Source organism: Drosophila gunungcola (assembly GCF_025200985.1).
Source record: "Drosophila gunungcola strain Sukarami chromosome 3L unlocalized genomic scaffold, Dgunungcola_SK_2 000009F, whole genome shotgun sequence".
Lineage (NCBI taxonomy): Eukaryota > Metazoa > Arthropoda > Insecta > Diptera > Drosophilidae > Drosophila > Drosophila gunungcola.
Genome location: NW_026453181.1, coordinates 2,324,586 through 2,350,496, shown reverse-complemented (window position 1 = coordinate 2,350,496; position 25,911 = coordinate 2,324,586). Strand labels below are relative to the sequence as shown.

Genomic DNA, 25,911 nt, shown 5'->3' with positions numbered 1-25,911 from the left:
AAGACGATTTAATTTTTCTAGCCGAACAGCGCGAATTTATATAATAAACCGTCCAATTGGCCACTGTTGAAATACCTTCACTTGCGGCTGCAATTTCGTTGGTTGATGAGTGTTCAGCGGCCGGCGTGCAACACTGCATTTGCAGAAGGTGCCCAACACTGTTTGCGGTTAACAGCGCGGTCTAGTGATGAGCACTGTTGTGGCTCAAGGCAGTGGTTCAAAAATGTGACAAGGAACATTTCCTTTGAAGAATATAATTTTAGCCAACAGTATTCTGAGATTACATTTTTTTCTTTTTTTTTTTGGGGATTTATAAAATAATAAATATGCGTTGCAAAAATTTAGAAGACCTCTTTTTGTTCCCGTTACTGTGACATTATTCGTTACTTCTTTAACATGCCGATCACTTGCCCTTAACAGCACTTTCGGTGCCCGCACGTTTTTCAACACTGCCCGTTGCGTTTGTGTGAGTGCTACTTTGTGTTTTAATTATGTAGGCGCAGCATTGCAGTCTGTTTTCTTGCGAGTTTTCCGTATAATTTGCTCAATTTTTGGTTTTGTTAAGCCAAGCTCAAGTGCTGCACACCCAAATTGCTCAAACGCGTAGCGCAGAAATTGAAAAAAAACACACAGTTTAAGTGGAAAATAAGACCAGTTTTGTTGTTTTCCTGTGAGAGGACGCGGCGTTGCAACAACAGCGACGCTATGCGACCGCATTTTGAGCGATAAAACGAAAAGGTGGGCTCCTCTCACATATTTCTCTCTTCTGAGTAACTAGTATTTATTTTATTTGTCTGCCAATTTGCTGAAATCTTAATTGCAAACAATTAAAAATTAACCCATTCACAGGCGCTGCCATACATAACGGTTCTTGTTTGTTTTTACGACGGCACACATAAAAGCAGCACCAGCAACAAAGGTCTTCGTTGGTGAGTTAAAAGTTGTTTTTGTTAAACCGTTTTCCGTTCTTGACCTGTTTTTACTGTTGTTTTTAATGTGTGGGCCACAATTTTAATCGATCTGTCTAAATTATGCATTATAATTTATTTGTTAGTCATAACTGTAGTTGTATTGTACGTTCTTGCGTGTGTTCACTATTTTACCATTAAACGTGCACAGTGGAGGTTCTTTAATTAGAAACCAACCCCCACAGTGAAAATTATTTAATATGCTGAGAAACCAGTTTGGTTCCTCTCAGCGAGCATCCACTGTAGGCGCACTTAACTCAACGACTTTTGCACGTATAATATTAAGTCATCGCCGGCTATGAAGGCCAAGCTCAAGACTGTACAAAATATAAGGTTATACTATAAAACACACAGAAAATACAAATAACACCTCATCGAGCTTCTCTATGCTTGGGTTAATGTTCTGGCCATTTTTTGGAGAGGGTTCGCTTCATGGTTTACAGTGGTTGTGGTGCGTGATAAAACGGGTGGATATCGGAAACAAACAAAAACTATGTCTGTACATTACAACAACAAAGCATAAAAAACCTAATAAACTCTTGCACGTCTCTAATACAGAAAGCTAACTCTGATTAAAAAGTATACTTTCGGGTATTTAACAGCTCTGATACAGTGATAATTGTAAAACAGTTAATATGTGGTTGCAGAATCAGAAATTTGAGATTCTTAAATACAGCATATCATCTTGATCATAGTGAAGAAATTTAAGAAAATAATTGTACATACATATATATTAATAATACATATTACATTTAAAAATTTGCCTTTAAAAATATTCGGAGTTTTACTTTTGTTAAGAGAGTACAATTTAGTATTCTAAATAGTTTAAAGTTGAGATTTAACCTCATATTGGAGCTATTGAATACCTCGAAATAAAAACATAAATTTCATAAGAACTAAACCAGCTTGGGAGGCGACTGATTAAAGACATCTTGTCTTTTCTAGGATCCTCCGAATAATCAAAACCCGCACCAACAACCCACCAACGAAGCCGACGAACCCAAGCAACTGGCGATGCAATTGAAAGCGCCCAAGAGCAGAAATATGGCCAGTCTTAAAGATGAGGAGCAAGCGGCAACCACAAGCAACTCCACGAACAACCTCAACAACAACAACAATACAAATAATATAAACAATAACCACAGCAGCAGTAGCAACAACAACAATAACAAAAACGAGGATGATCCTAAGGTTAGGAAGGAAAATCTGGAGGCCAGGAAACAGGCCTTGGAGCAGCGTCTGAGCGAAAAGAGCTGGCTATTGCAGCAAATCCAGAAACAAGAGACGGCCATTATAAATGGAAACTACGAACAAATGACAGTCAATGAATTTTTCGTCCAACTGGCCCAACAGTACAAGCATGAACAGCAGCTCCAGGCTTTGGCCAGGGAAAACAACTCCATTTTGCGGAGGAAACAAAGCACAACGAGCCGGGAAAGTCGAGAGAGCCAGATGACCAACAGCAATAACAATCGTCAGTCGGAAACGCTATCAAATCGCAGTTCGGAATATGACAATTACCAGCCATCCTCATCGGCGGGGGCGGGTGATATGCTGGTGATAGGCGTGGCCCAGCAGCAGGCGCTACAGCATCCGCCGCTGGTAAAGAGTGCCCTGAAGAAGCGACCCACACCCACGCCCAGCCAAATGCAATATATGCGCCAGCAGCATCATCAGCAGGCGCAACTAGTGATGAACATGAACTACCAGAGAACACAGCCGGATGTCATATCCATGTACTCAGCGAACTCCTCGAATGTGGCTACTTTGCGGCAACCACCACAAGCGGCTCCACAGCAGCAGCCAATTATAGTGCAGTGCGATAAATATTACTTGTCGCCCACACATCAAAGTTACAATGAGGGCGGATTCATCAAATCAAGTCAGAACATCAAAAAGTATGTTTCTCCATTGGCTTCTCCTAGCAATCTCAGCTACGAACAGCAGCAGCCGCAGCGAAATCCTTTGCTTCATCAGCGGCAACTAGATGCTATATCCCTGGCTCCCAGTTATGTCTCTGTGGACATGGAAGCCGCCCAACATCAACAGCAATATCGCTGGCGTTCTCAGTCGCATATAGCACCATTAACGCCGCCTCAATTGGGCATAATAGAGGTGAAATCGCACTCTAGTGATATGCTGGCGGTCCCCATGCCACCCAGTCGCTATCCTCCGCATGATGAGATCTCTCTGTCATCCTCCTCCACGACCATTGAAAAGAAACCGAAGTCCAAACAGTGGCTGGAATCATCGCTAGATGGACCGGCTGTTATAAGGCAGATGGAATCACAGCCGCACAGTCCAGCTGGCAGCAGCAATGGAAGTAGTAATCCCGGAGCAGCTGCCATGGTTTCGAGTAAACCCCGAGCCAAGCTCTCCTCCCAGTCCATGTCGGTATCCGGTCGTCACTACTCCATGTCCAACCAGCGCCCCACGCAGAACTATCCTAGTGCCAGCTATGCAGTGAACACTAGCTCGAAAGCTTTGCTCAGTCAATCGACATCGTACCTCAATGCCATGGAGCAAACGTTGGGGATTTCGGTCTCGTACCCGCTAGAACCTCTCGACATACCAGCGCTCCGAAACTTACCACCTAAACCCAGTCAAATGCAGCAGCCTACACCGCCGCCCAGACCTCCGCCGGCACATCAGGGTCAAAACCAGAATCTGAATCACAGTGGGAGTTGTATTACAAGCGGACTTGGCCATGGCAGCGCTATTCAAACAGCTTTGGTTTCTCCACCATTGACGGTGGCCACGGCCAGTCTGTCGCCGGAAATACGCATCGAGTCGCCAAAGAACATGACCGTGGTGCAGCAGGCCACATTCCAGCCGTACAAAGAAGTGACCAAACCATTCGAGATGTCAGATTTCTACAAATACTCCACCAAGTTTAAACAAAAGGAGGGCGCCAATCCCAATTGACCTTAAAGGTTCTACGGGATATACATCAATTTCTCCCCCTTTTTATGTGATTAACTAAATTAATTTTGTAGCACAGAGAAACTACAAAGCGAAAGCAGCTCAAATTATTAGAAAACGATCGAATTTTAAGTTCGTTAGCCAAATTATTTAGGACCAAGGACTAACTGAAAATTAACTTTACACAAAAATGCTCAGAAAATCAGCCAAATTGAACACAGACTTATGAAAAGCAATTTAACGAGTGACATTTATATTTTGTATTACATTTTTTTGGATACACAAAAAAAAAAAAACAGGACAATATTATCCCCGAGGGGAACAGAAATCGCCTTAAGACAGGACGCCTAGAAAATATGAAAATATTTTATAAAATATAAGCATTTACAAAAGAATAACTGACTAGCAATTGTTAAACAGTGTATGAAGATATATTTTTACACTAATAGAATAATAGTTTTTGTATGAATATACAGATTGGATTTTGGTATATTCACTGAGTTCTTTAAGACTAACTATTGACAAGCAATAACATAGATGTAAATAAACATTTTATATTTAAATGTACATGAACTCGTTTTTATTAAAAATGGATAAATCCGTGACAAATTAACATGAAAATAATGTTTCAAATTTTCATTGCCCATAAATACGTGTCCCATTAATGCTCATAAATATGCTGACACTTCCTTAAATTACTGCTTATCAAGTACCGTTTTTAAATTCAAAATCTCTGCTTAAAACTTATTCATAGAATAGGCGATAAAACTTAATTACTTCCTCCTGTTGCTTCTCTCAGATTTCTCTTTGTTTCTCTTGATATGGGAACTACCATAATGAATTCTCATTTTCTCTGTTTGACTCTCCCTATTTCGATTCCAATGCAACAAATTTTGTTTACGATTGATTATTTTTAAACAATCTCGTGTTGCGCTTCACTGAGCGTTACAATACTTGGGATGGGAGAAAAAGAGAGGGTTTATCCCCCGAGACCCAAAAATAAAAGACTCTTCGCAATGGATTTGGTTCTCAGTTGCATCGCGTTCGCGATTACGTGCAACTGTTTCCGATCCGTTGCACTATTGTTTTTCGGTTTCCTTTTTTTTTCCGGATTCTACATTAATTTTCTCCCTTGAGGAGTACTAAAAATAATTTTATAATGTTCGGTTAAAGGTCACGTTTTAAGTAGATAGTTTTCCCCTCATTGTGTCGTCTTAGTATAATTCGAAAAGTTTTAAAATTTTACGTAAATTTTCCAACATAACCTACAAAATTGTTCGGTGTTGTATGTGCGTCTGAGAAAATTAAGATATATCGTGTCACCAAAATCCGAACGTAAACATCAACAAGAAAATGGATCGCATATGGCCCGCATCTAGAACGTATAGAAATATGCACAACTGACAGGCGCAAGTGTCAACAAAGGCGGCCAAGAAGCCAGGGAATAGGCCATAAATTATTTGGTTCAAGTGCAGTCAACATGAATCTGTACACTATATACGATTGGGTAAGCCAGACAAGCTCGGGAATCCATTAAAGTATTAACCCATTTACGAGCCCGGAACATCCATCATTTTCACTTCACGGAATGTGCCTATACGATCCACATAAAATATTAGAAGTGTGGAAGTGAAATTTATTTTTCTAAATATACAATCCACAAACAGAACATTTTGGGTTTCAAGTGTGTTTACAAATGAAATCGAAATTGAATGCGCCTTTGAACTTTCGATTAAATGGCCACAAGGCCCTTCAAAACATTTTAAACAAACTACAGTGGTAACAAATTGTGGGCACTAAAGCACTAAAAATTACAATTTTATATAATTAATATACATTTATTGAGAAGTTTGATTTCTTTTTAATCATGTTCTCAATATTAATTCGTTTCAAACTATAATTTAAAAATAATTTTTTTTATTTTGTACTACCCATACTGTTATCCATACCGTTCTTTTTATTTTTAAAACCGCTATTGGAATAGTGTTTTTTTGTAACTTTGCAGATCGTATTATAATTTCAGTTGGAAGTGAAAAAACAACGAAAACACGAGTGAAGATGTCAAATATGACCCTATAAAATATAAACAAATATGCATGATTAACATCACCAGGTGAAATGATCAAGCCATGTCCGTACACAGAAAAAATTCGCAGAAGTTTTAGGTGCACAAACAGGGTTAAAAATTTTAAAAAGTTTCAAAATGCTTAGTTTTAAAACTCTTTTTTCTCTGTGTATTAGTCTTTTTCAGTTTTAAAGTGCTAGCTTTATTGCAGGTATTGATCGGCCAATTGGAACACTCGAACAATTAACTATATAGTTCAAATTTTAGAAATTTGTTAGGATTATAAAAACATGTTTAAATTATTAAAAAAAACCAAACGACTATATATTATGGTTGTCAAAGAACTATATAATTGTGTATAGACTTCATTGTATAATATAATGTAGTATAATATAGTACTATAAATATTGTTATAGCCTAAAGAGTTAAGAGGCTTTGGCCAGACAAAGTTTGTTTTTTTTTTCTTGATTATTTTTATACGTAAAAATCTTATTTATTACCTTAACTTGACTTTGGGAATTAAAATTAATTACATCCACAAGTATAGATCCATTCATCTTCGAAAGTAGAGAGTAAGGTCACATTTTATTAAGCCTTTTTAGTTAAAAGTGTTTTGTTTTTGGTCCAAGTTTAATCTCAACACTTTTAAAAATTGCTGGCCTTATCAACTGTTTGGGAATATTTCCTTGTCTTATCAACATTGCGCCATCAACATTGTGGCAACAAATGTTGCCCGCACACACGGACGCACGGCAGCGTTTATGTTCCACATATAAATTTTGTTTATAAATAAAGAATGGGAGCGAACATTCGGTGCACGGAACCGCTTGGAACCGCGTTGCAAATTTCCGCGGCACTCGCTCTCACTCGTTCGCTCGAGCACTCCGGGGCTGCTCTTTTGCAACGCTTTTCTTTTGATTTTCCTCGGATTGAGTGACTGATTTCAATTGAATGGCTCTTCTGGCGTTTTATTTATAAAAGAACTTGCACTGCAGGCGGTCGCGTCGCTCGTCATTCGGTTCCCCGCACATTTATAGCTCTAAAAAGATAAAATTGCAGTGCCTTTGCCGTTAAAGTTGCTTAAGAAATTTGCATATACGCAGAACTTGGCACAATGTAACTCATAACAGGCGTTGTCGATATATGGACTTTTTTAAGTGACTGTAAATTGCATTTAATTGAGATAACTTTGCCGCTGAATTGAATCGAATGGGTGGCGAGCAGCGAAATGGAGAAATTGCATGTGAGTTATTGTCGGCAACGTGATCTTTAACATCTCCCAGTGACATTTGCATCACTCGACACCAAAGTGTGTTAATATCATTTGAAAACGCTTGGTAATGATCCACATTAGAGCTTGTTATTGTATAGTAGTGAATATGAAAAATAGCTCTGGTAATATAGAAATCATGAACATCGTACATTAATAAAATAAATCGTAAAAAACATTAAAATGAGCTTAACAGAATCATAATTTTATAAATATAGTTTTTACACTGCTGAACTTAATTGCTTAAATAAATTTAAATGTGTTCTCACATGCAAGGACCTAAAATAATATTACCTATTAATTAAATAAATAAATATATATAAATTTAATTAATGTTATATTATATTGAGCAAAGTTATAGCAATTGGCAAGTCTTTCGGCTGTCATAACCATTATTTTCTTACGAAATGCTTAGTTCTTTTAAAAATAATATTTAGTCAATTCAAAAATAAACCCAGTTTACATAATAGCAACAAGTTATTTGAACAACTTTATTGCAGGATATTTCCAAACCTACTATATAAATTGGTAAAGTTTGTAATATGATATAACCAGCTTTCTTTAAAACGCAAAAGAAAATCTACTCCTTTCCCTAATCTCAGTTTATTTTAGTCCAACATATTTCATTGTCAACTTTTCGCCTGGCGAAGTCATTAATTTAATCATTTTCGCCAATATGCGTGCCATTATTGAAGGTTTATCGACAATATCTTATGAAAAATCAAAGGAAAGGCAGTGGCGCCATTAAAGGAGACGTTGGGCTAGGTCCTGTGCCCTTTCCTTCTGGGGGAGTGGCATTGTTGTTATTAGTCGCCGAAGTGCAAAAACCTCAGACGATCCAGCTGAAATGTGTGTCACACCCAAACAACGGCCCCAAAAAGAGGACTAAACTATAGCAACAAATTGAAAACATTGCAAGGAGGTGGGAAAAACTTTCGTTTTCGCTTTTTCCCTTCAACGAGGCACGCACACTCAAAGAAAAGCGGTTGTCATGGTTATGATGGCAAACTTGTTATCCCGATACGCGTTTAAGGATAACGCTGGCCTGGGACTTCCTGCTTCGATTGTCTTTGCCCTGACAAGTTCAAGGACGTTCAAATTACCATATGGCTGAGAATTGCAATTGCAATACTTTGGCACAAATATTTTCCGCTAATATTCTAAAACTTTGTCAAGCGTTACGGCTTGACCCACATGGCGTATGTGTAATGTGGAAAATGTTGTCTTTTGCAGATGTTCAATTACAGTAGTTACTAGGCCTATATGAAAAGTCGGCTCTGCAAAATATTAAGGCATGTTGACTAAATAGCTCCTATAAAGTGTATTCCCAAAGAAAAAACATGGCAAATCCATATATTTTACCTATGAAATAAATAATTTCAATACTGATTTTGTCCCAAGCGGTGTTTTGTTTAAATCACAGTGTGTTACACTTTCATTTTTATTTTTAAGTATGAACAAATTTAGATTTAAAATGAAAAAGTATGGAAATCTACAATTTTCCTGTTACATAACCAGGTTCATGTTCTTAGTTTATTTTAAGTACGATTATAAACAAATTTTAATGTTTTATCATACTATGCCGTTTTCTCTTTGTGTATATCATAGCTCAGTTGAAATCTTGTTGTGTTTTAATAAATTGTATTAATTATACATATGATTAATGATCAAATCAACAACATCACAATAAAATACGTACATTGAAATGTACTTTTTGTTACACCTTAAAATATTAGCTTACGAGTATGACTTCAACTGTATAAATCACGCAATAAGCTCAAAAAATATTCGTATTCAATTGTTCCGTCAAATGCATCGCCTTGGCACATGCCTATATATGTTTAAAAGAATGCACGCAATCTAATTAGATCTCCAGCTGTGAAAAATGTAATTGGAAAATGCCTAAATATTTCCTCACTCATTTGGGAACGGATGCATGTGTGGCACACGTTTCGAACACCTTCCAACATATAGATCACTCGAGTGGACAGAGTCGTCTTTCTTAATTAATGTGGGCAAGTCCAAAAATAAATAATTGAAGCATATGCAACTCCTCCGCGGAGCGATCTTTATTACCAAACATAAAGATGCCTCAAATGTTTCTAATTATAATTTAAAGGGAAACCTACGACCGACACAGCTGCAATCCATCAAGGAATGAATGTGGGCAGTAGTCTTCCCTTCTCCAAAAGATAGCCACAGATCCACACTTGAGATGCAGGTCAAATTGGAATTGGATGTTGCCAAACAGATATCCATATCTTTCGTAGTTTTCAATCGCATTTGTTTACGTAATAAAGTCGCTTCTTAACACCTTTCGCCCAAGTTTAGTGGGCCACATAGACTGGGGTCCCCGAAAAGAATCCTCACAATGCGTTTCAGACGTTGACAACTGGGTGACATCATTAAATCGAATCAAAATCTAAAAAATAAATTTATGGCGGCAGACGCGTGTTGCCTCAAATTCAAGTGGCACGGCCTGGTGGCACAACAAGTGGGCCAACGAAAAATTAAAACTTGCTCTTCTCTTGTTTTCATTTGTTGTTCAAACAAATCCGAATGTTCTCTGGTTTTTAGTGTGGAAGAATGTAATCCAACGAATGTTTTACTTAAATGGTGTCATTTCTTAGGCAATAAATTATATTATATATATATATTTTCCATCAATCTATTTGATCATAATAATGCCAGAGTTTCCTGTGGTAAATAAAATCAATTTTACTTCAATAACATTGTTATGCAATTTGCTTAGATTGATATTTTTTTCTGAATCAACAATATGTTGAGAATATTCTGTACAAATTTCAAGTCAATCCGACTAAAACTTACGGAGTTAAAGCGTTTTAAACGATTTTTCACGTATGGAAAACTTTAAGTCGATTTTCCCGAAGAACTATTTTTGAAGTAAGTGAACATAAAAGTTACTGAACCGATCCTTTTAAAAATTTGATCATTACTGCTTCTAATAAATCAGCAGGTAATTATTTATTTTTTTTATTGATGCTCCGAGAATTCACAGTCACCGGCTTTTTTTTCCTTATTTTTCTTATATTTTCCAAAAGTTGTTTAATAATGAGTAATTAAATTTAAAAAAATATTATAGATGTCGCCGCAAAGAATCATTGAAAAACTATATGATTTTATGGCAAATTTTTAAAGTGTAATTTATCAAAGAAATACGTTTGTAGGAACACAAATTGGATGGCCATTAATATTCCATCATTTACATTACAGATCACATCATTGCTCCGGCCGCACAGTGCCAGTGTCAGCTACAAGGCGATCGAAGCGGCGGCAGTGGAAGAGTTGCCAGCAACATCAGTGGCAACAGCAACATCAGAAGCAACAGCAACATCCACAGCAGCAACATCAGGCCCAGCGGCAACATCTCGTGCCACTGGAGCCCAAGCAACTTGTGTGGAAGTTGAGTTCATACCCACGCTAAATATTATATTTGAGAAGCCGACTTCATCGAGTGAGCAACAGTCCCCCGAGAGTTTGAAGCATGTGGCTACAACAGAGCTCGATAAGGAACTTGCGGCTGATTGCGACTCCGACAATGATTCCACACACACTTACATAATCTCGAGGAGCAGTTGGACGGAGGTCACATCGAGCAGCACCCCATATGCGGTTACCTCCACGGACACCGCCGAACTACTGAGGCGCCAGAACAATCTCAGTCTCTCGGAGGAGGATCGATCGGTGACGTCGTACAGCATTGAGCAGCCCACCAGTTCCATGACCATTGACATGGCCGAGCAGCAGACAACAACCACCACAACGACGGCGACAACGACGAGCAGTGCCGATGTTGTGGCAACAACCGCTACGACAACAACCACAACTAGCAGTAGCATTGAGGAGGAGATCGAGGAAGCCATCGAGATCAGTGAGGTGGAGGAGCAGCTGAACTCCCCACTGGAATCTCTTTCGGAGGCAGCAGCCTTTGCCCGGCCAAAGGGTCAGGAATTAAGTGCCAAAAGCTTGAGCAGTAATCCGGATCCGGACGAGGATGAGGATGAGGATGAGGAGGCGGAAGAGTTTCGCATCGACGATGCCCAGCTATCTGGTGGCCAGTTGGCTCAGCATTTCCTGGTCGACGACGAGGATGAAAGCGAAGAAAGGCTCGGATCTTCCAGCTGCCTCCAAAGTGGAGGTTAGCCTCTCCTCCAACGACGATGACTTTGACATCAGTTTGCCTTTGGAGCAGAGAAAACCGGTACATTCCCTGCATGAGGATGAGGAGTCCGTAGATCAGAGTCTGAGTAACCAAAGCACCACGGATGATGTATCCGAGTTGGTTGAGGAACCCGTTCTGGAAAGGGAAGACAAAACTGAAGGTAGTGAGGCTCCAGGTAGTGCCAGTGCTCCGCAAGAAACTCATGTCGATGAAAGCCAATTAACCGAAGAGCAGGATCACTCAATGGAGGAGATTGTGGCCACGAATGAATCCATTGAAGTGACCTACGAAGCTGAAGAAACGGTCAACACTTCACAGAAAGTGGACTTAATCACGGACTTGGATGAGGAGCAGGAGGAACAGGTTCAAGAGGTGGTCAGGCCTACGTCTACATTGGAAACTCTGAAGTTACCTCCGCTTCAGGAGCCTCAGATCATGGAACGCAAGGCAGCTAGAGCGTTGAGCACTTTACGACTGCAACCGGAAGCACTGGAACCCTTGGAACTAACTATTCTAGAAATGGATGAAGATGACGACGAGGACGAGGACGACGATGATGAAGAGAGTTCCCTGCAACTGATGAAGCTGCGATTGATGGCCATGAATCAGCAGATGAATTTCGACAATGCCCCCAAACTTTCGCCAACGGAAGCGGAACAAACACAAGTAACCAGCAGTACCAACAGTATGGAACTCAAGCAAATGGAGCGTGTGCCTCTCACGGAGTTCTCCAAGGACGTCCTGGAGGACATCACCGAAGAAAGCGAGAGAATGCTTTCCATGAGCACCACCACCATCGAAGAGGAGCAGGGACCACCTTCTTTGTCACTAGATGAGTCGAAAACCCTACTGCAGGCAGGCACAAACAAGGCCGAAGGAAGCAGCTCCAGTTTGGTGAGCCTAAACATGCTGAAGCAACTGGAGGCCAAAGTGCAGGAACTGCATACCCAACTTGAGACTAAGGACAACTGCCTGGCCTCGTTGAACATGCAGCTTGAGGCGGGCAGAAGGGAATCCAGTGCGGGTCCAGCTTCAGCCAGGGATTCCAGTTCCCTAATGACGAACTCCACGGAATATCGCACTCTTCAGGACGAACTGGAACCAGTAAGTATATATTGCATGCATACCTGTAGCGATTTCTAAATAATATTCTTTCTCCACAGACCATAGACATTTATGTGGAGATGACGCGAAGGGATGAGACGATTGCCAAACTAGCAGATTCCCTTGAACAATCGCTAAAGGTGCGGGATAAGCTACAGACGGATGCCGAACGTCTTGGCGGCGAAGTGCAGAACTTGCGTCGGCAACTTCAAGAGGCCATCGAGGCGGTGAAACGTTCCAGTGTGGGCTGGGCGGATCAGGAATGCAATCCTGGGCAGCGGCTCTCGGAGATCTCCATGGATTTGATCAGCGAAAGCGACGATGATTTGGATCGCCATTTCCTTACGGACAATGAGGAGCGCGGATCGCGCAGCTCCAAGGAAAGACAGTTGCCCCAGTTCCAGACCAACGATGACTTGGGACAGCAGGCCATAAATCCAGAGTGGACACCGGCGTTTAGCAAGCAGATCGAACAATTCCACACCTACCTGCTGCCAGCGGAACAGCGAATCTTTCTGATGGTCCAGCGCAAGTTCGACGACTATTTGAGCCAACAGATTGCTCAGTGTCGAGAGCTGGGCGCCCAGGAGCTGAAGATTGCCCGCGATCAGTGGGAGAGCGAGAAACAGAGCAGCGAACAGGGCCAGCAGGCGGAACATGCCAAGCAGATGGAGGAGCTGCGCAAGTACTTCGAGCACAAGTGCGCCGATCTGGAGAAACAGTTCTCCGACGATGTCTTCTCGCACAAGTCACAGCACCTGGCCGGGGACAGCTCCTCGGAGTGCTCCGAGATGGATCAGCTGCCCGAGGAGTTGGCGACCGCTGCGTCCTCCAAGGAACCTTCTCCGCGTAAACGGAAGCGAGCTGTGCTGCTGCTCAGTCCTAGTCACAGGCAGATGACTCCTTGTGGCCTGGACTCCCTGGGGGAGACGACTGGACAAGCGGGCAAAGATGTGAGTGGTTTAGTTATTTATATTTAAACATATTTCGCAAATAGGAGGAAAACTTCGATTTTTGCTTTATATAAGATGATTCTCAAATTATAACATGTGCAAACAGATGTTAAATATTGTTAGGCGCGATTTACTGAGTTTTTTTTTTTTAAATAAGTCAATTAATTAAATTCAAGCTTATAATGTTTAAAAATACTCAATATAAAGTGTTATTCCTATTATGTAATACTACAAATACGTAAATCCACTTAATAAGGAGTTCTATTCTTGGTTTTAATATGCTAATAAATATTAAATATATATTATTAAACGAATTGATAATTGTATGAAAATAGACAGGAAAAGTCTTACTTTTAAATAATTTCAATGATTTTTTTTTAAGTTGAGTAGAAATTTGTTCAATCATCTTGCTATAGTACCAAAACTTGGTTTCTATATAATGCCTAATTAACCAAAGTTTACCATAAAGAAAAATCTATTCCTACCAAATCCTCTTAACTAAATGCAAACATATTAATTTCTATAAATCAATTTTTATCAGATTTCAATAGATGTAGCCGACCTGAAGATTTTCTACCAAACTCATATTAAGGAGTTAAAACGGGCCCACGAGGATCAGGTGCGCAAGCTGAGCGATCGGATTAAATTCTACGAGCGCCGTCAGGGTGACGATGATTATAAGGTTTGCACCCCACTCTTTAAATCCCTTTTAATGTTTCATATCCAAGCCTGTTTTGACTAACCTAACTAAATGCATGTCCATTCTTGTTTTTCTCCTCGAACTTTATAACCCAATAAAACGAACTAAACCAATTGTAACTACCTGCAATCACAACCCAAATGCAAAAACTAACCCAGCCTGCAACCGAATCACCCGCTCGTACCTGCGCGGAAAAAGATTCCGGAGATGGACCAGCGAATACCTCTCTGATCATCATCGATGAGGACGAGCTGAACTTTAATAACGAATCTCAGGTTATCCAGCGTATCATCGAGGAGTACGAAAGGAGGTTGCAGGAGCAACTGGCCTTGGCTCGACAGGACATCGCCACCGAGTTGGAGCAGCAGATTCAGGTGAGCGGAACAGGCAATCAGATGCATCATGGCATGTGGCATGGCTTTAATATTTTAACTCATTGCACGTTTTCTGTTACTCGCAAAACATTTTGAATTTATTTATTTATTAAAATTATAATCAAGACAATTTTTTTAATAGGGCTGTTTGAAAACTACTTGCTTTAATTGGAAACTTTACTTTCGTTTAAAACTATGAAACTTAATAAATAGTTAAAGAAAATATAATTTCTTATTATTATTATTATTTTCATTATTTTCAAACTCTTCAATTATTTATTTATTTTCAACTTAATTATTTTAGTTAATTAAACTGGGCAGACTTTGCCATTTACATAAATACACAGACTGCTTTCATTTACTTATTTTTTTTAAATTGACACAGACTTTTATAATCGTTATCTTACAAAATAAGGAATTCATTCAGTGCCCAACGTAAACGTAGTAAGTGTGATTCACTTTAACGATTGTTCTAATCTTAACTTTTCTCCCTTTGCCAAAATCTCACCGCGAGCATAAATTATTTTTAAACGCACTGCACGCAGCTCACATGAAAAAAACGTGCGAAATTTGTCAAGTAGCCAAAACACAAATGAAAGCAAGAGGAAAAGTAAAGAGTGCCAAAAACAGAGCAACATGAAAATCATGCTGCCACAAACGTGTGCCAAAAGAACTTTCAACTCACTTCGAATTATGTAGCATTAAATCAGTGCGCACTTTGATACCTGGGCATGCCTCTATTTATATCCGTCAGTCAATGATCCCCTAGAATCGTTGACAGATGCCTCAATCCTTTCCAGCAGCCGCATCAATCCTCAGTACCTCACCAAATATGGTGGCCACGTGTCAGCAGCCGGGGGATACGAAATAAACTAGAAAAGACCTCCCTTTGGAATGGCGCTTGTCAGAGACACATTTCGTGTTCTTCTGTGCGACACCAAAATAAATCCATCGAAGGTCAAAGACTGCTGGATACGCCTTTGTGTTGACAGTAGATTATGGTTAAAGGTCACTTCGATTAAAAACACTAATTTGTCGAACAATGGTTTTCAAATATTTGGAGGGTTTACAAAAGAACCAGAATGTGGTTAAGATAGAACTAAAGAATTAAAGTAAATTACACTTAAATCATAATGATTTAAGGGCTTACATGGTTTATCTCGTACAAAAAATGGCCTATTTTTCATATAACAAATGAAACACTATTAAAACTTTTTTTATTTTAAAGATACATTTTCAATAAAGATTTTGTGAAATTAAAAAAAAAAAAATCGGCTATTACAGCGTAATTTGCGCATGAGTCCTTGGAAAAAAGGTCTCTTTCCGATGACAGCAGAACTTTTTGCAGGATCTTCAAAAGTACAAAATAAAATACACGTGGTTTAGTTAAGACAATTTATGGCCTTTGACAAAGGAAAAAATTGTATTTTTGACAGACATTTTCATAAAAATGGTAATTTTGGTGAAAATTTCAGTTCGTTTTTATTTTTTTAAATTTTGTTTTTAATAAAAAAAAAAAGTAAATTATAATCCCTTTGCAAATTTCATTAAGATCGGTTGAGTAGTTCGCGAAAATTCTTGACAACCGACTTTAAAAACACAGTTTAACAAGCTGTATTTGCAAAACTATCAGTCGGATCAACTTGAAAACTTAGGGCAATATTCTAGAGAAGTTATAAAATGTAATAAGAAAATAAGGAATAAAATTAGTTTTTTGAAACCGTGAAACCCATGTAACTCCTTAAGACTTTCATTTAAACTTGTGACTTTTAAACAAAATGCCAAATTATCCTCATATCGAAAAATTTGTAACATAATTTATTTTTAATATCAAAGATTTTATTTAAATAATATCCACTGTATGTTTACGCACTATCCAAATACGAAAAACTCAAATCATTCTGGTACAAAAACCTACCTCTGTTCACAAAATTTGTCCCGCCCCACTTATGCTGTCAGAAAATAGTCTTTTATATGTATCATATGGGGGCTATCTGGCGATCGTTCTGTTTGCCAACAGCAAATTTGGCAGACATTCTGCGGAATATATGACAATGCAAAGATATATGTATGTATGTAAAAACATTAAAAGAGCGCGCCAAATAATCGCTGAAAGACAACCATGTGCTCGTCCTGTTGTCACAGTACTATATATTATTGACTTCACACTTCTCTAATCGAGTCATGAAACGGAGCTAATAAAGTCAAAGCAGGAAGTGTGGCTCAAATGGGGATTAATATAGGGGAAAAGTGGAGCAGAAACACCCCCACAAGAGGAGATGAAAAGAGTACGTTCTGTCTACATAACTTTTCAAAATTAACGCTCATAAATTTGAATTAATTCCAACACGCACAGCGAAAGAGATGTAAAGCAAGCAGTGCTTTCTTTCTTGCGCTCTCTCCGCCGTTCTCTGGCACTCTCTCCGACGATCTCTGGCGTTCTCTCCGCCGATCTCTGGCGTTCTCTCCGCCAATCTACATTATAAGGGTCTTCCTGCTTTGGGTGGCGTTCAGTCTTTACCGTTACTTCAATGCGTGCGTGCGTCTGTTTCAAGTAATTCATTCATCTAAATTAAAATACAAACTGACTTTCTGTGAGAGTGGAAGAGAATTTGCGCTATAAATGCTACAAATCTTCGCGATCTTCAAGTGGTTCCTGGGAAAAGCAAAATAGGCAAATCATTGCCAAGAAGCGGAAAATAATTCTGTATACAAACAAATATATTAAATGGTTTTATTGTGTCCATTAATTGGAAATTTTGTGCGAATGCTTAGATTCAAATCTAACGGTTTTTGTGTACTAAGACATTATTCAAAATAGACGGAAACTACGGATTTTAAAAAGGAACTTCAAAAGTAAGCAAAAGGAAATGGCTATATTTCTATAACAAACAAGATAATTATTGTGAAAAAATTGTGCGAATGCTTGGATTCAAATCTAACGGATTTTGTGTGCTAAAACATTGAAGAAAATAAAAGGAGACTACGGATCTAAAAAAAGGAACTTCAAAAGTAAGCAAAAGGAAATGACTAAACAAACCAAACTTCTTAAGAGTCCATCACTCAAAAAACTTCGAAAAAACACAGACTAAATAAACAAACAGTCTGCACTTTGTCAAAGATTTGTCTTTCCTCCCAATTGACTTGAAAAGTCGTTGCTCTTTCTCCCTCCTAAAAAAAAAAAAGAAATTAAAACCGAAGAATTCCCATTCCGGTCCATGAGGAGTTTATTTTTGTTCAAGGCGCAAATTTTCGGTTTCTCTTGGAATCTTTATTCGAGATATATTTAGTCAACTTTCCGGGGCCCGGAACAAGTACTAAGAAGCGCTTGCTGAGGAGTGGTAATATCGATTTTCACTTTGGGTTATATGCTCAAACTCAGTATTGTATAATTTTGAATCACAAGGGCTAATATTGCACTGTGATTACAAATGATTATATTTAATCAGCATCGGCAAAATATTTTCTTGAGATATTCGTTAATTTATGGTTTGCGACAACATAAATTATAAATTCACATACAAAGGTTTTCAATAAAATACAACTGACTTTAAATGACTGGTGTTATTCCTCAAAAAGTCAGGACATTTTCTAATTTTTCTGACGGAACCAATCTATTTCACAAAAGTAAATTTTTATTAAAATTATTAATAAAGTCTAAGGTTTTTGTTAATTTTTAAACAGTCTTTGCACACCGCTGGGAAATGTTTTTTTATTTGGAAGAAAATTAATTACAATAAAATCAAAAAAATAAGTTGCAGGATATTCAAATGAGCCAAGCTTCATGTAAAATCAGCCAACTGTCTTGGCTAAGTGAATTTTAATTGAAAATGTCGCAGAACCAGAACCGCCCCCAAAATTAAGCAATTAGGCAAATCAATAAGGGCAGCCCTATAAAAAGTAGATCCGCAAATAAATTTCATTAATCAGAGTTTAGACGGGTGCAATGGATTACGACCGAATTCAACCAGTGCGACGCTTGACGGGAATTCTGTCGTCGTGGAGTCTTTGGCCAAAAGCAGGATCGGTTTCCAGTCCGAATTGGAATAGCTGGCAGGGATACCTTCTGCATGTTCCCTTTACCTTGCTTTTTGTCGTCCTCTTGTGGGTGGAGGCCTTGATGAGCAGGGATATAGAACACACCGCCGATGTCCTGCTAATCTGCTTGACCACAACTGCCTTGGCGGCCAAGACAGTCAATAACTGGAAGTATGCCCATGTGGCTCAAGGCATTTTGACCGAATGGAGTACTTCAGATCTTTTTGAGCTCCAGAGCAAACAGGAAGCGGATGTGTGGAAACTCGAGCATCGACGCTTTAGCCGCGTCTTCATTTTCTATGCCATGTGCAGCGTAGGTGCAATCCCGTTTGTTGTGATCAAATGCTTGTTTGACATTCCTAATCAATTGCCCTTCTGGATGTGGATGCCCTTCGATTTTCAGCAGCCGGGTCTCTTTTGGTTGCCATTTATTTATCAGGTTATAACCATTCCGGTGATCTGTATTTGCAACATTACCATGGATGCTGTAAATTGGTATATGATGCTGCATCTATCGCTCTGTCTGCGAATGTTGGGTAAGCGATTGAGTAGTCTTCGGCATGATGATGAGAAGCTTAGGGAGAAGTTCGTAGAATTGGTGCATATCCACAAGAGACTTAAGCAACAGGCTTTGGACATTGAGACCTTCATTTCGAAGAGCACTTTCACCCAAATTCTGGTCAGTTCCTTGACCATATGCTTTACCATTTACAGCATGCAGATGGTGAGTGGTGTGAAATTGTAGCTGCAAGTAATAGATGTAACTCTGTTAATCCCTATAGAGTCCCATCATGCAGGATCTGGGAAAGTTTGCTGGAATGATTCAGTATTTATTGTCAATGATCATGCAAATCATGCTGCCCAGCATCTATGGCAACGGTGTTATTGATTCGGCAAGTGTTTTGACCGAATCAATGTATAATTCCGATTGGCCGGATATGAATGCTGAAATGCGTCGCCTCGTCTTGATGTTTATGGTCTACTTAAATCGTCCCATGTCCTTAAAAGCCGGTGGCTTTTTTCGTGTCGGCTTAATGCTGTTCACCAAGGTTGTTTCAAGTTGGACTAGCTCTTAGAGATTTATTTTATAAGACCCTTTTATTTCAGACCATGAATCAATCCTACAGCCTGCTGGCCTTGCTGCTCAACATGAACGAATAGGAACGGAGTTGTACTTTACAGAACTCAATGCTTTCTATTTTGGATTAGCCGAAAGATTTCGCAGCTCGTTTGGAGATTTATTGCCGCGTCTTGTTATGCAAAGATCTATAAATATATTATAGCATTGCACGAAATACACGTCTATATGTTGAGTGCACATGAAGTGTAGAATTGCAAGTGACGAAAATAAAATTGCAATTTTACTTACACACAGATTTGAAGGAAAAGCTTTAGCCATGGCAAATCGTGTTGTTTTCGAATAAACAAGGCACTGTTTTTAACGTTTATTTCATTTATCTACAATCAAGTTAAATCTTTTTTTACAATGTAAAGATTTGATGTACTAAATTGTATGTGTTTAATTAAAAAATAGAAAATCAAAAAGTTAGATTTAGATTTTTAAAAATATAAATAAAAAATTATTTCACCCTCAAATCTTTCAGAAAAGTACTAGCCGAAAATTCTTTTATGTTATTTTTCCACTTTAGTCCACACCATATAAATGTATACCCCACGGTTTGTCTACGTAAAAGTCTCAAGTAAATATTGGAAAATATTGAAAACAAAGAAAATTCACAATCTGCCGGGATCACGACCCCTTAGTGAGCAATTCAGAGAATCAACGAGAGAGCTAAACCAGAATCTCCCAGAGATAAGAGAACTTTGTGATGATAAGGTTATTGAATTGCTTTTAAATCGTTATGTTTGAGCTATATTTAATTGTATTAAATACAGCTTTATGTTTAATTCATGAGCGAGGGTGTGTAGTTCCATCCAAAAATAAACCCCAACTCCACCCACTCCCTTTTCTTCTTATTTTTCTCCGTTTGGGTGGGGACGATTTTTATTAAGATTTATGTATCTGGTCTGTTTCCGTCTTTGCCACCCTCAACGCACCCTACACACTCGAATGTATCTCCGACTTTGGATGAGCCAGAGTGAAGATCAAAAATAAAAAAAAAACACACAGATCATTTCCCATCTATATCATGTAAATATTTTGAGTTGAAACCATAAATATTTATGCTTTGGTGAAAGGCGGGAAAAGTTTGGTCTGAAAGCTTGATCTGTCTCCGAGAATTTCCATTCAATATGCAGCAGAATGTTGCAACAGCTTTTCACACATTGTCCATAAACAAAACTTTTAAAACCATGTAAACAATTGCCATTTTCAGAACTTGTTGTCGGAGAATACCGTGGACGACCAGCATTGGCCCAAGGAGTTGATCTTGCTGCGCGAGAAGTTTACGGCCAAGAGTCAACTGGAGATCACTCAGCTGAATATTAAACATGCCGACGAGGTGAGTACAAAAATGGAAACAATTGGAAACAAATTTATAGTTTCAAACCTTCTATAAAATCTGGCTCTAAAAAGTAACTAAGAAATAATGAATACGCGGAATTTGTTATACTACTTTTGAAAAATTATGCTGGTTCCATTTTTCCTTAATTTAAAAATTCAACAGTGAATGAAATTTGAATTTTAAAATCGGTTTTGGTTAGATTTATCTTTGATAAAATTGATTACTTTTCATTATATTTTGTAGATATTTACCTTTTTTAAACCTCTCGCAGAGTAAATCAGGCGGTTTCTGTATTTCTTATTAAAAACTTATAAATATTGCAAAACCGTTTCAAAAATTCTAAAAGTCACTAGAAATATAAAATAATATTTTTTTAAAGATCATTTATTTAATATGTGTTTGTCTATTCAACTTGATTACCTTTTTTTTAATTTGTAAATCTCACGAACAGGAATCAGGAATAAGGAATTATTTTTATTAAAAGCATATAAAAAGTGCACAAATTATTCAATAATAATCTTAAAATTTAAAAGAAACAAATTTTTAAAGATACTTTCTTTGATAAATACAGTTTTTCCATTTTATTTGATTACTTTTAATTATAATTGTAATAACCGCTCTTTCTTAAATCTCCCGCAGATGTCGCGCATAAAATTAGAATACGAGAAGCAGCTGAATCGGAAGAACAAGCGCCACCTGACCTTCGATGCGGCCCGGGACCTGGAGCAGGTGATCTGCGAACGGGATGGATTGCGGGAGCTGTCCAAGAGTTTCCGGAGCGTGCTCTGTCGACTGGCCAAGTGTGTGGCCAACTGTGAGGAGGACTTGAACGCCACGCTCTCCGACGGAAGTGCAACGCCTTCTATTCCACAGTCGCAGTCAGGATGCGGGCGATGACCTGGAGGTCACTCTCAGCAGCTCCCTAAACAACACAAAGCAAATGCTTCGAGTGCCCGATGTGCACAGTCTGCTGGAAGTTGTCGAGGATCCCAGTTTGGTGCAGTTCATCGACAGCAAGAGCAACGAAGAGCCAAGCGAGGATTTCGATTTGAATGATTGCTTGGAGCGGCTAAAGTCGGAAGCTTCCTACCTATTGCATTTGTCAGAGGATTTGCACAAGCAACGGCCACTGGATGAGTCCTCCGAGCATTTGGATGAGCCGGAGAAACAGGAGCACGAGCTCTGCTGCGAGGCAGAGGACGGTCTGAAGACCACAGCGGCGGCCCAGCAACAAGGTGCTGTCCAAATTCCTGCGCACAAACTCACTGAATGACCAGCAATTGGGCGTGGCCAATCAGCGGAAGAACAGCAATCCGGAGGCGGCGAAAACACACACCTCGTTGCCTCCAGATCTTCAGCAGCATGTGGGCAATGCCTCAGAGCTATCCTTTCAACTGGTTCAGCTGAAGAACCGCCTGATTAAATCGGAGGCAGATCGCCAGAACTTGCAACAGCAGCTGAGCCACACAATCGATCGCAATGCCGAGCTGGGCCAGCAGTTGCAGGCTCTCCGGGATCAGTTCTCGCAGCTGAATTCCCTGAACCACACCGACTACAATGAGGGCTATGGCCTGGGGCCCATGAAGAGCCTGCAGGATCAGGGATTGGATCAATCGTCGGCCAGTTTTGTGGCCCTCCAGGAGCGGGCGCGCCATCTGCTTTCATCCTCTCCCGTCAAGGAGCAACCTTCAAGGGATATGGCCAACTCCACCGTCACCCTGCTGCAAATGATCGAAGACTTTTGCCGCGAGGGCGACAAAGTGGTGGAGTGTGGCAAGAAGGATCGCGAGGATCTGCAATCTCAGGTGAGTTTGGGATCGATCTAACCAAGGATCTCAGCTTCCCCTTTTGAGTTTATCCCCACCTCTGTCTTTGAGTGCTAAACGCATGATCCCAATAAAATCGAATAGACTGTAAGGCAGGTTTTTAAAGTTCAATTCAATTATCACCCTCCGATACCCTCTCCTTTGACCAATAACCACACATAAAAACACAGATCGATACCGCTGACAAGCAGCTGAAGGACACACGGCGATTCCTGGAGGATCAGGCCGCCGAGCGCGAACAAGAGCGCGATGAGTTCCAGCGCGAAATAGAGCAGCTGAAGTCTCAGTTGCGCGACAAGGAGAAGGAGCACAGCTCCTATGCCAATGCCTCCGAGGAGGTGAGTCCTGTCCACGGATCCCAACTATGATCCTTGGGATCCCCTGGTCTTGATTTTGGGCTTGGTTTGACTTTCGTTTGCGTTTTTGCCTGGGTTCACAAAGTCTTTTCCTCTGTCTTTTCATATTTCTTTACTTGTATACTTTCTATCTTTTGAATATTCCTATTCCATAGCTTTAGTTTTGGTTATAAGTTTGGTTATAGGCATCTTACTATTTAAGTTTCCCCAGCATGTGGCCTTACTTTTTTATTAACTGACACAATTGCGCACATTTTCGAAATATTAACACCGATCAGCTTGAAAATAAATGAATTCTGGAAGTCATTTCCACGGAGAGTTTACCAATTCGGCACCTGTTGGGCATAATTCAATTGTAAATCCCCCTTGGGGGCTATATTCAACGGAGTCAAGGGCAGCATCGATACATGTGTATATATGCCAGGGCTTTAGTAAGCATGTGCCGACATATTTATAGACCCGAAGATATAGCCACTTAAGAGTGTGCGAGTCGGAGCCTTTCAATCAGTTTCCGTTTATCCAAGCTACCTCAAGTTAACAATCTCTGGGGGGTTGGGAATAATTTCAATGTCGCCCTGATATATGCACTTTGTTTCGAAATGATCTATGCGGTGTTGCAATATTCAATGATTGAGATTGATGTCTTTGTTCTGTTTGGATTATTTCAAAATGTTAAAATTAAAAGTCTTCAATTATCTAAAAGAGCTGAAAGTGGCATTTCATTTTTTTTTGGGCTTGTCACATTTTTCAACAGGTATTACCACATTTATTATTATTAATCTTTTTATTATTTTCTGCTGCAATACACGCATTTATTAAACTTCATAAAGTCTAATATTTTATTTATTTATTTTAAGGTCTCCCAATCACCTTAAATGTTATTTGTGTTAATCAAACTAATTAATGTACTTTGTAACTCTTTGCATGCACTCAATAAACAAAACTGCAACTTAAACTAAAATTTAATGCACCTGTATCCCATTTCCCACTGCGTGCACCCTCAAAAAATAGTTGAAGGTATCGCAACGAAAGCATGTAAGTTTGTCACTAATCTGGAAGTCCGCACCCGCACACTTTTCATCACATTCCTCCATAATTTAACCTGTTTTGAAGTACATAACTAATACAATTCGTACTTTTACACAGTATGCCCAACTGGAGGCGCAGTTTCGAGAGGTTAATTACCAGCTCAACGAGGCAAATGCCAAACGGGATAAATTCGAGGTGGAACTGAAGGCTTCCATCGACAAAATCTTTGTGCTGCGGGAGATCATCTCGGAACTGGAAACTCAAGTGCAAACCAAGGCACTCAACGAACAAGTTTTGGGCGAGAAGGCCAAGCAACTGGAGGAATATGTGAGTTTGCAGATGAGGGACAACGATGCCCTGCAGCAGGAGGTGCACAGTTTGAAGACGGACATTGGAGAGAGCTATCAATCCCGAATAAGATCGCTGGAGGAAAAGCTGCAGCAGGGAAGACCCACTGCCGAACAGGGCTCTGTCTTGAGTCAAGTGGCCGAAAAGCTTAGAGACATTGAAACCACACTGGATCAGAAGACCAAGGTCCTGGAATCCCTGCACAACTCCAACAACGCCTCCAATTCGGCCAGCTTAAGCGTCACCGAAGATGTCTCCATCATGGCAGCAAGGATCCCACGGCAGTGGGCTCACCCTCGCATCCCACGCTCACCGTGGAGGGTGTGCAGCGGGTCACCGAGAAGCTGGACCGGCACACCCGCGTCGAGGAGGCGGCCATCAAGCGGATTCGCGACCTGGAGATGCAGGTCCATCAAATGCGCGCCGCTTGCATGGTGAGTAAATACAAAATAAAACTAAATAAAACCAGTTGATTTTATTAACTTAATTTTTTTTTTTTTAAACATATTTCGACTTAACCTTTTAAATATCTGCACCTTTTTTTTACTCACAAAATAAAAAAAGTTTTAGAGTATGGGAATCAAATCAACCACTGCGGTTACAGATTTTTAAGCATTTTAGGTTTTTAAGATCTAATCTTAAATTAAAAATGGTGCTAACTAAAACAAAATCAAGTGTGCCACAGAAATTTTGTTTGCCTTATTTTAAATAAAAGTACATCAAATGTAGTTTTTTGTTCGAAAAAGATTGTTATATCACTCGGAACGTCTGATATTATTATTATTACCCATTGTATTCGTTAAAAAGTATGTAAATAATAGAAAGAAGCGTTACCGACCATACAAAGTATATATATGCTTGATCAGAATCAATAGCCAAGTCGATCTAGCCATGTCCGTCCGAGTATCCGTCGTATGAACGTCGACGCTCTTGGCTTCAGGTGTTGGCTTATCTTCGATTGTTTTGTAGGGAATACTTAATTTGAAGTTTGTTGGCTGAGTAACGGGAAACCCGACTAAAGCGTTTTCTCTTGTTTTTATTCTGGGATTTAATAATTAAGCCTATGAATAAATTAAAGCACTTACCTTCAAATTAAATTGGCGTAAAATCTTGTATCATTTTAAGTGTTTATTTTCGTTTGGCTGGGAATCCACAAAAGTTATGATTCGATTGATCTTTTCAAAGTGCAGACTTTTAATTTTTTCCAAAATGTTCCTAGCGCCTATGATCTTGGTGTCCGTCGAAAGTCATTAAAAAATCGTCGTCGCTGTAGAATTTCCACAAATTATTATGTTTGGCAGGGTCATCAA

General features: G+C 39.4%; 4 protein-coding genes across 4 annotated transcripts in view; 3 read left to right on the top strand and 1 right to left on the bottom strand.

Moving 5' to 3' along the window:
* Positions 1-25,770, bottom strand: part of LOC128259771 (CTP synthase) — a 42,920-nt gene extending 17,150 nt beyond the window's left edge. Inside the window, exon 1 of the mRNA XM_052992329.1 lies at positions 25,687-25,770. The gene's annotated coding sequence lies outside the window, so the exon portion shown is untranslated. The remainder of the gene's footprint in view (positions 1-25,686) is intronic.
* Positions 511-4,457, top strand: LOC128259770 (probable basic-leucine zipper transcription factor R). The gene is made up of 3 exons (XM_052992325.1): positions 511-738; positions 850-929; positions 1,914-4,457. The coding sequence occupies exon 3, from the start codon at positions 1,983-1,985 to the stop codon at positions 3,891-3,893; it is 1,911 nt and encodes a 636-aa protein (XP_052848285.1). The 5' UTR covers positions 511-738; positions 850-929; positions 1,914-1,982; the 3' UTR covers positions 3,894-4,457.
* Positions 4,919-25,911, top strand: part of LOC128259766 (pericentrin) — a 28,405-nt gene continuing 7,412 nt past the window's right edge. The window contains 13 exon segments of the mRNA XM_052992319.1: positions 4,919-5,397; positions 10,460-11,350; positions 11,352-12,512; positions 12,572-13,465; positions 14,007-14,147; positions 14,324-14,539; positions 20,914-21,039; positions 21,682-21,888; positions 21,890-22,276; positions 22,278-22,847; positions 23,039-23,206; positions 24,371-24,857; positions 24,860-25,035. Coding sequence (XP_052848279.1) covers positions 5,371-5,397; positions 10,460-11,350; positions 11,352-12,512; positions 12,572-13,465; positions 14,007-14,147; positions 14,324-14,539; positions 20,914-21,039; positions 21,682-21,888; positions 21,890-22,276; positions 22,278-22,847; positions 23,039-23,206; positions 24,371-24,857; positions 24,860-25,035 — 5,451 coding nt within the window. The 5' untranslated portion in view covers positions 4,919-5,370.
* Positions 18,347-19,976, top strand: LOC128259775 (putative odorant receptor 71a). The gene is made up of 3 exons (XM_052992337.1): positions 18,347-19,301; positions 19,360-19,626; positions 19,685-19,976. The coding sequence occupies exons 1-3, from the start codon at positions 18,486-18,488 to the stop codon at positions 19,736-19,738; spliced, it is 1,137 nt and encodes a 378-aa protein (XP_052848297.1). The 5' UTR covers positions 18,347-18,485; the 3' UTR covers positions 19,739-19,976.

What these genes read in the sequence shown, in the direction of transcription:
- LOC128259770 (XM_052992325.1), top strand. Translation starts at nt 1,983, where the DNA reads ATGCAATTGAAAGCGCCCAAGAGCAGAAATATGGCCAGTCTTAAAGAT.
- LOC128259775 (XM_052992337.1), top strand. Translation starts at nt 18,486, where the DNA reads ATGGATTACGACCGAATTCAACCAGTGCGACGCTTGACGGGAATTCTG. An exon ending in CCATTTACAGCATGCAGATG is followed by an intron (nt 19,302 to 19,359) that starts GTGAGTGGTGTG and finishes TAATCCCTATAG; the next exon opens with AGTCCCATCATGCAGGATCT. An exon ending in GCTTAATGCTGTTCACCAAG is followed by an intron (nt 19,627 to 19,684) that starts GTTGTTTCAAGT and finishes CTTTTATTTCAG; the next exon opens with ACCATGAATCAATCCTACAG.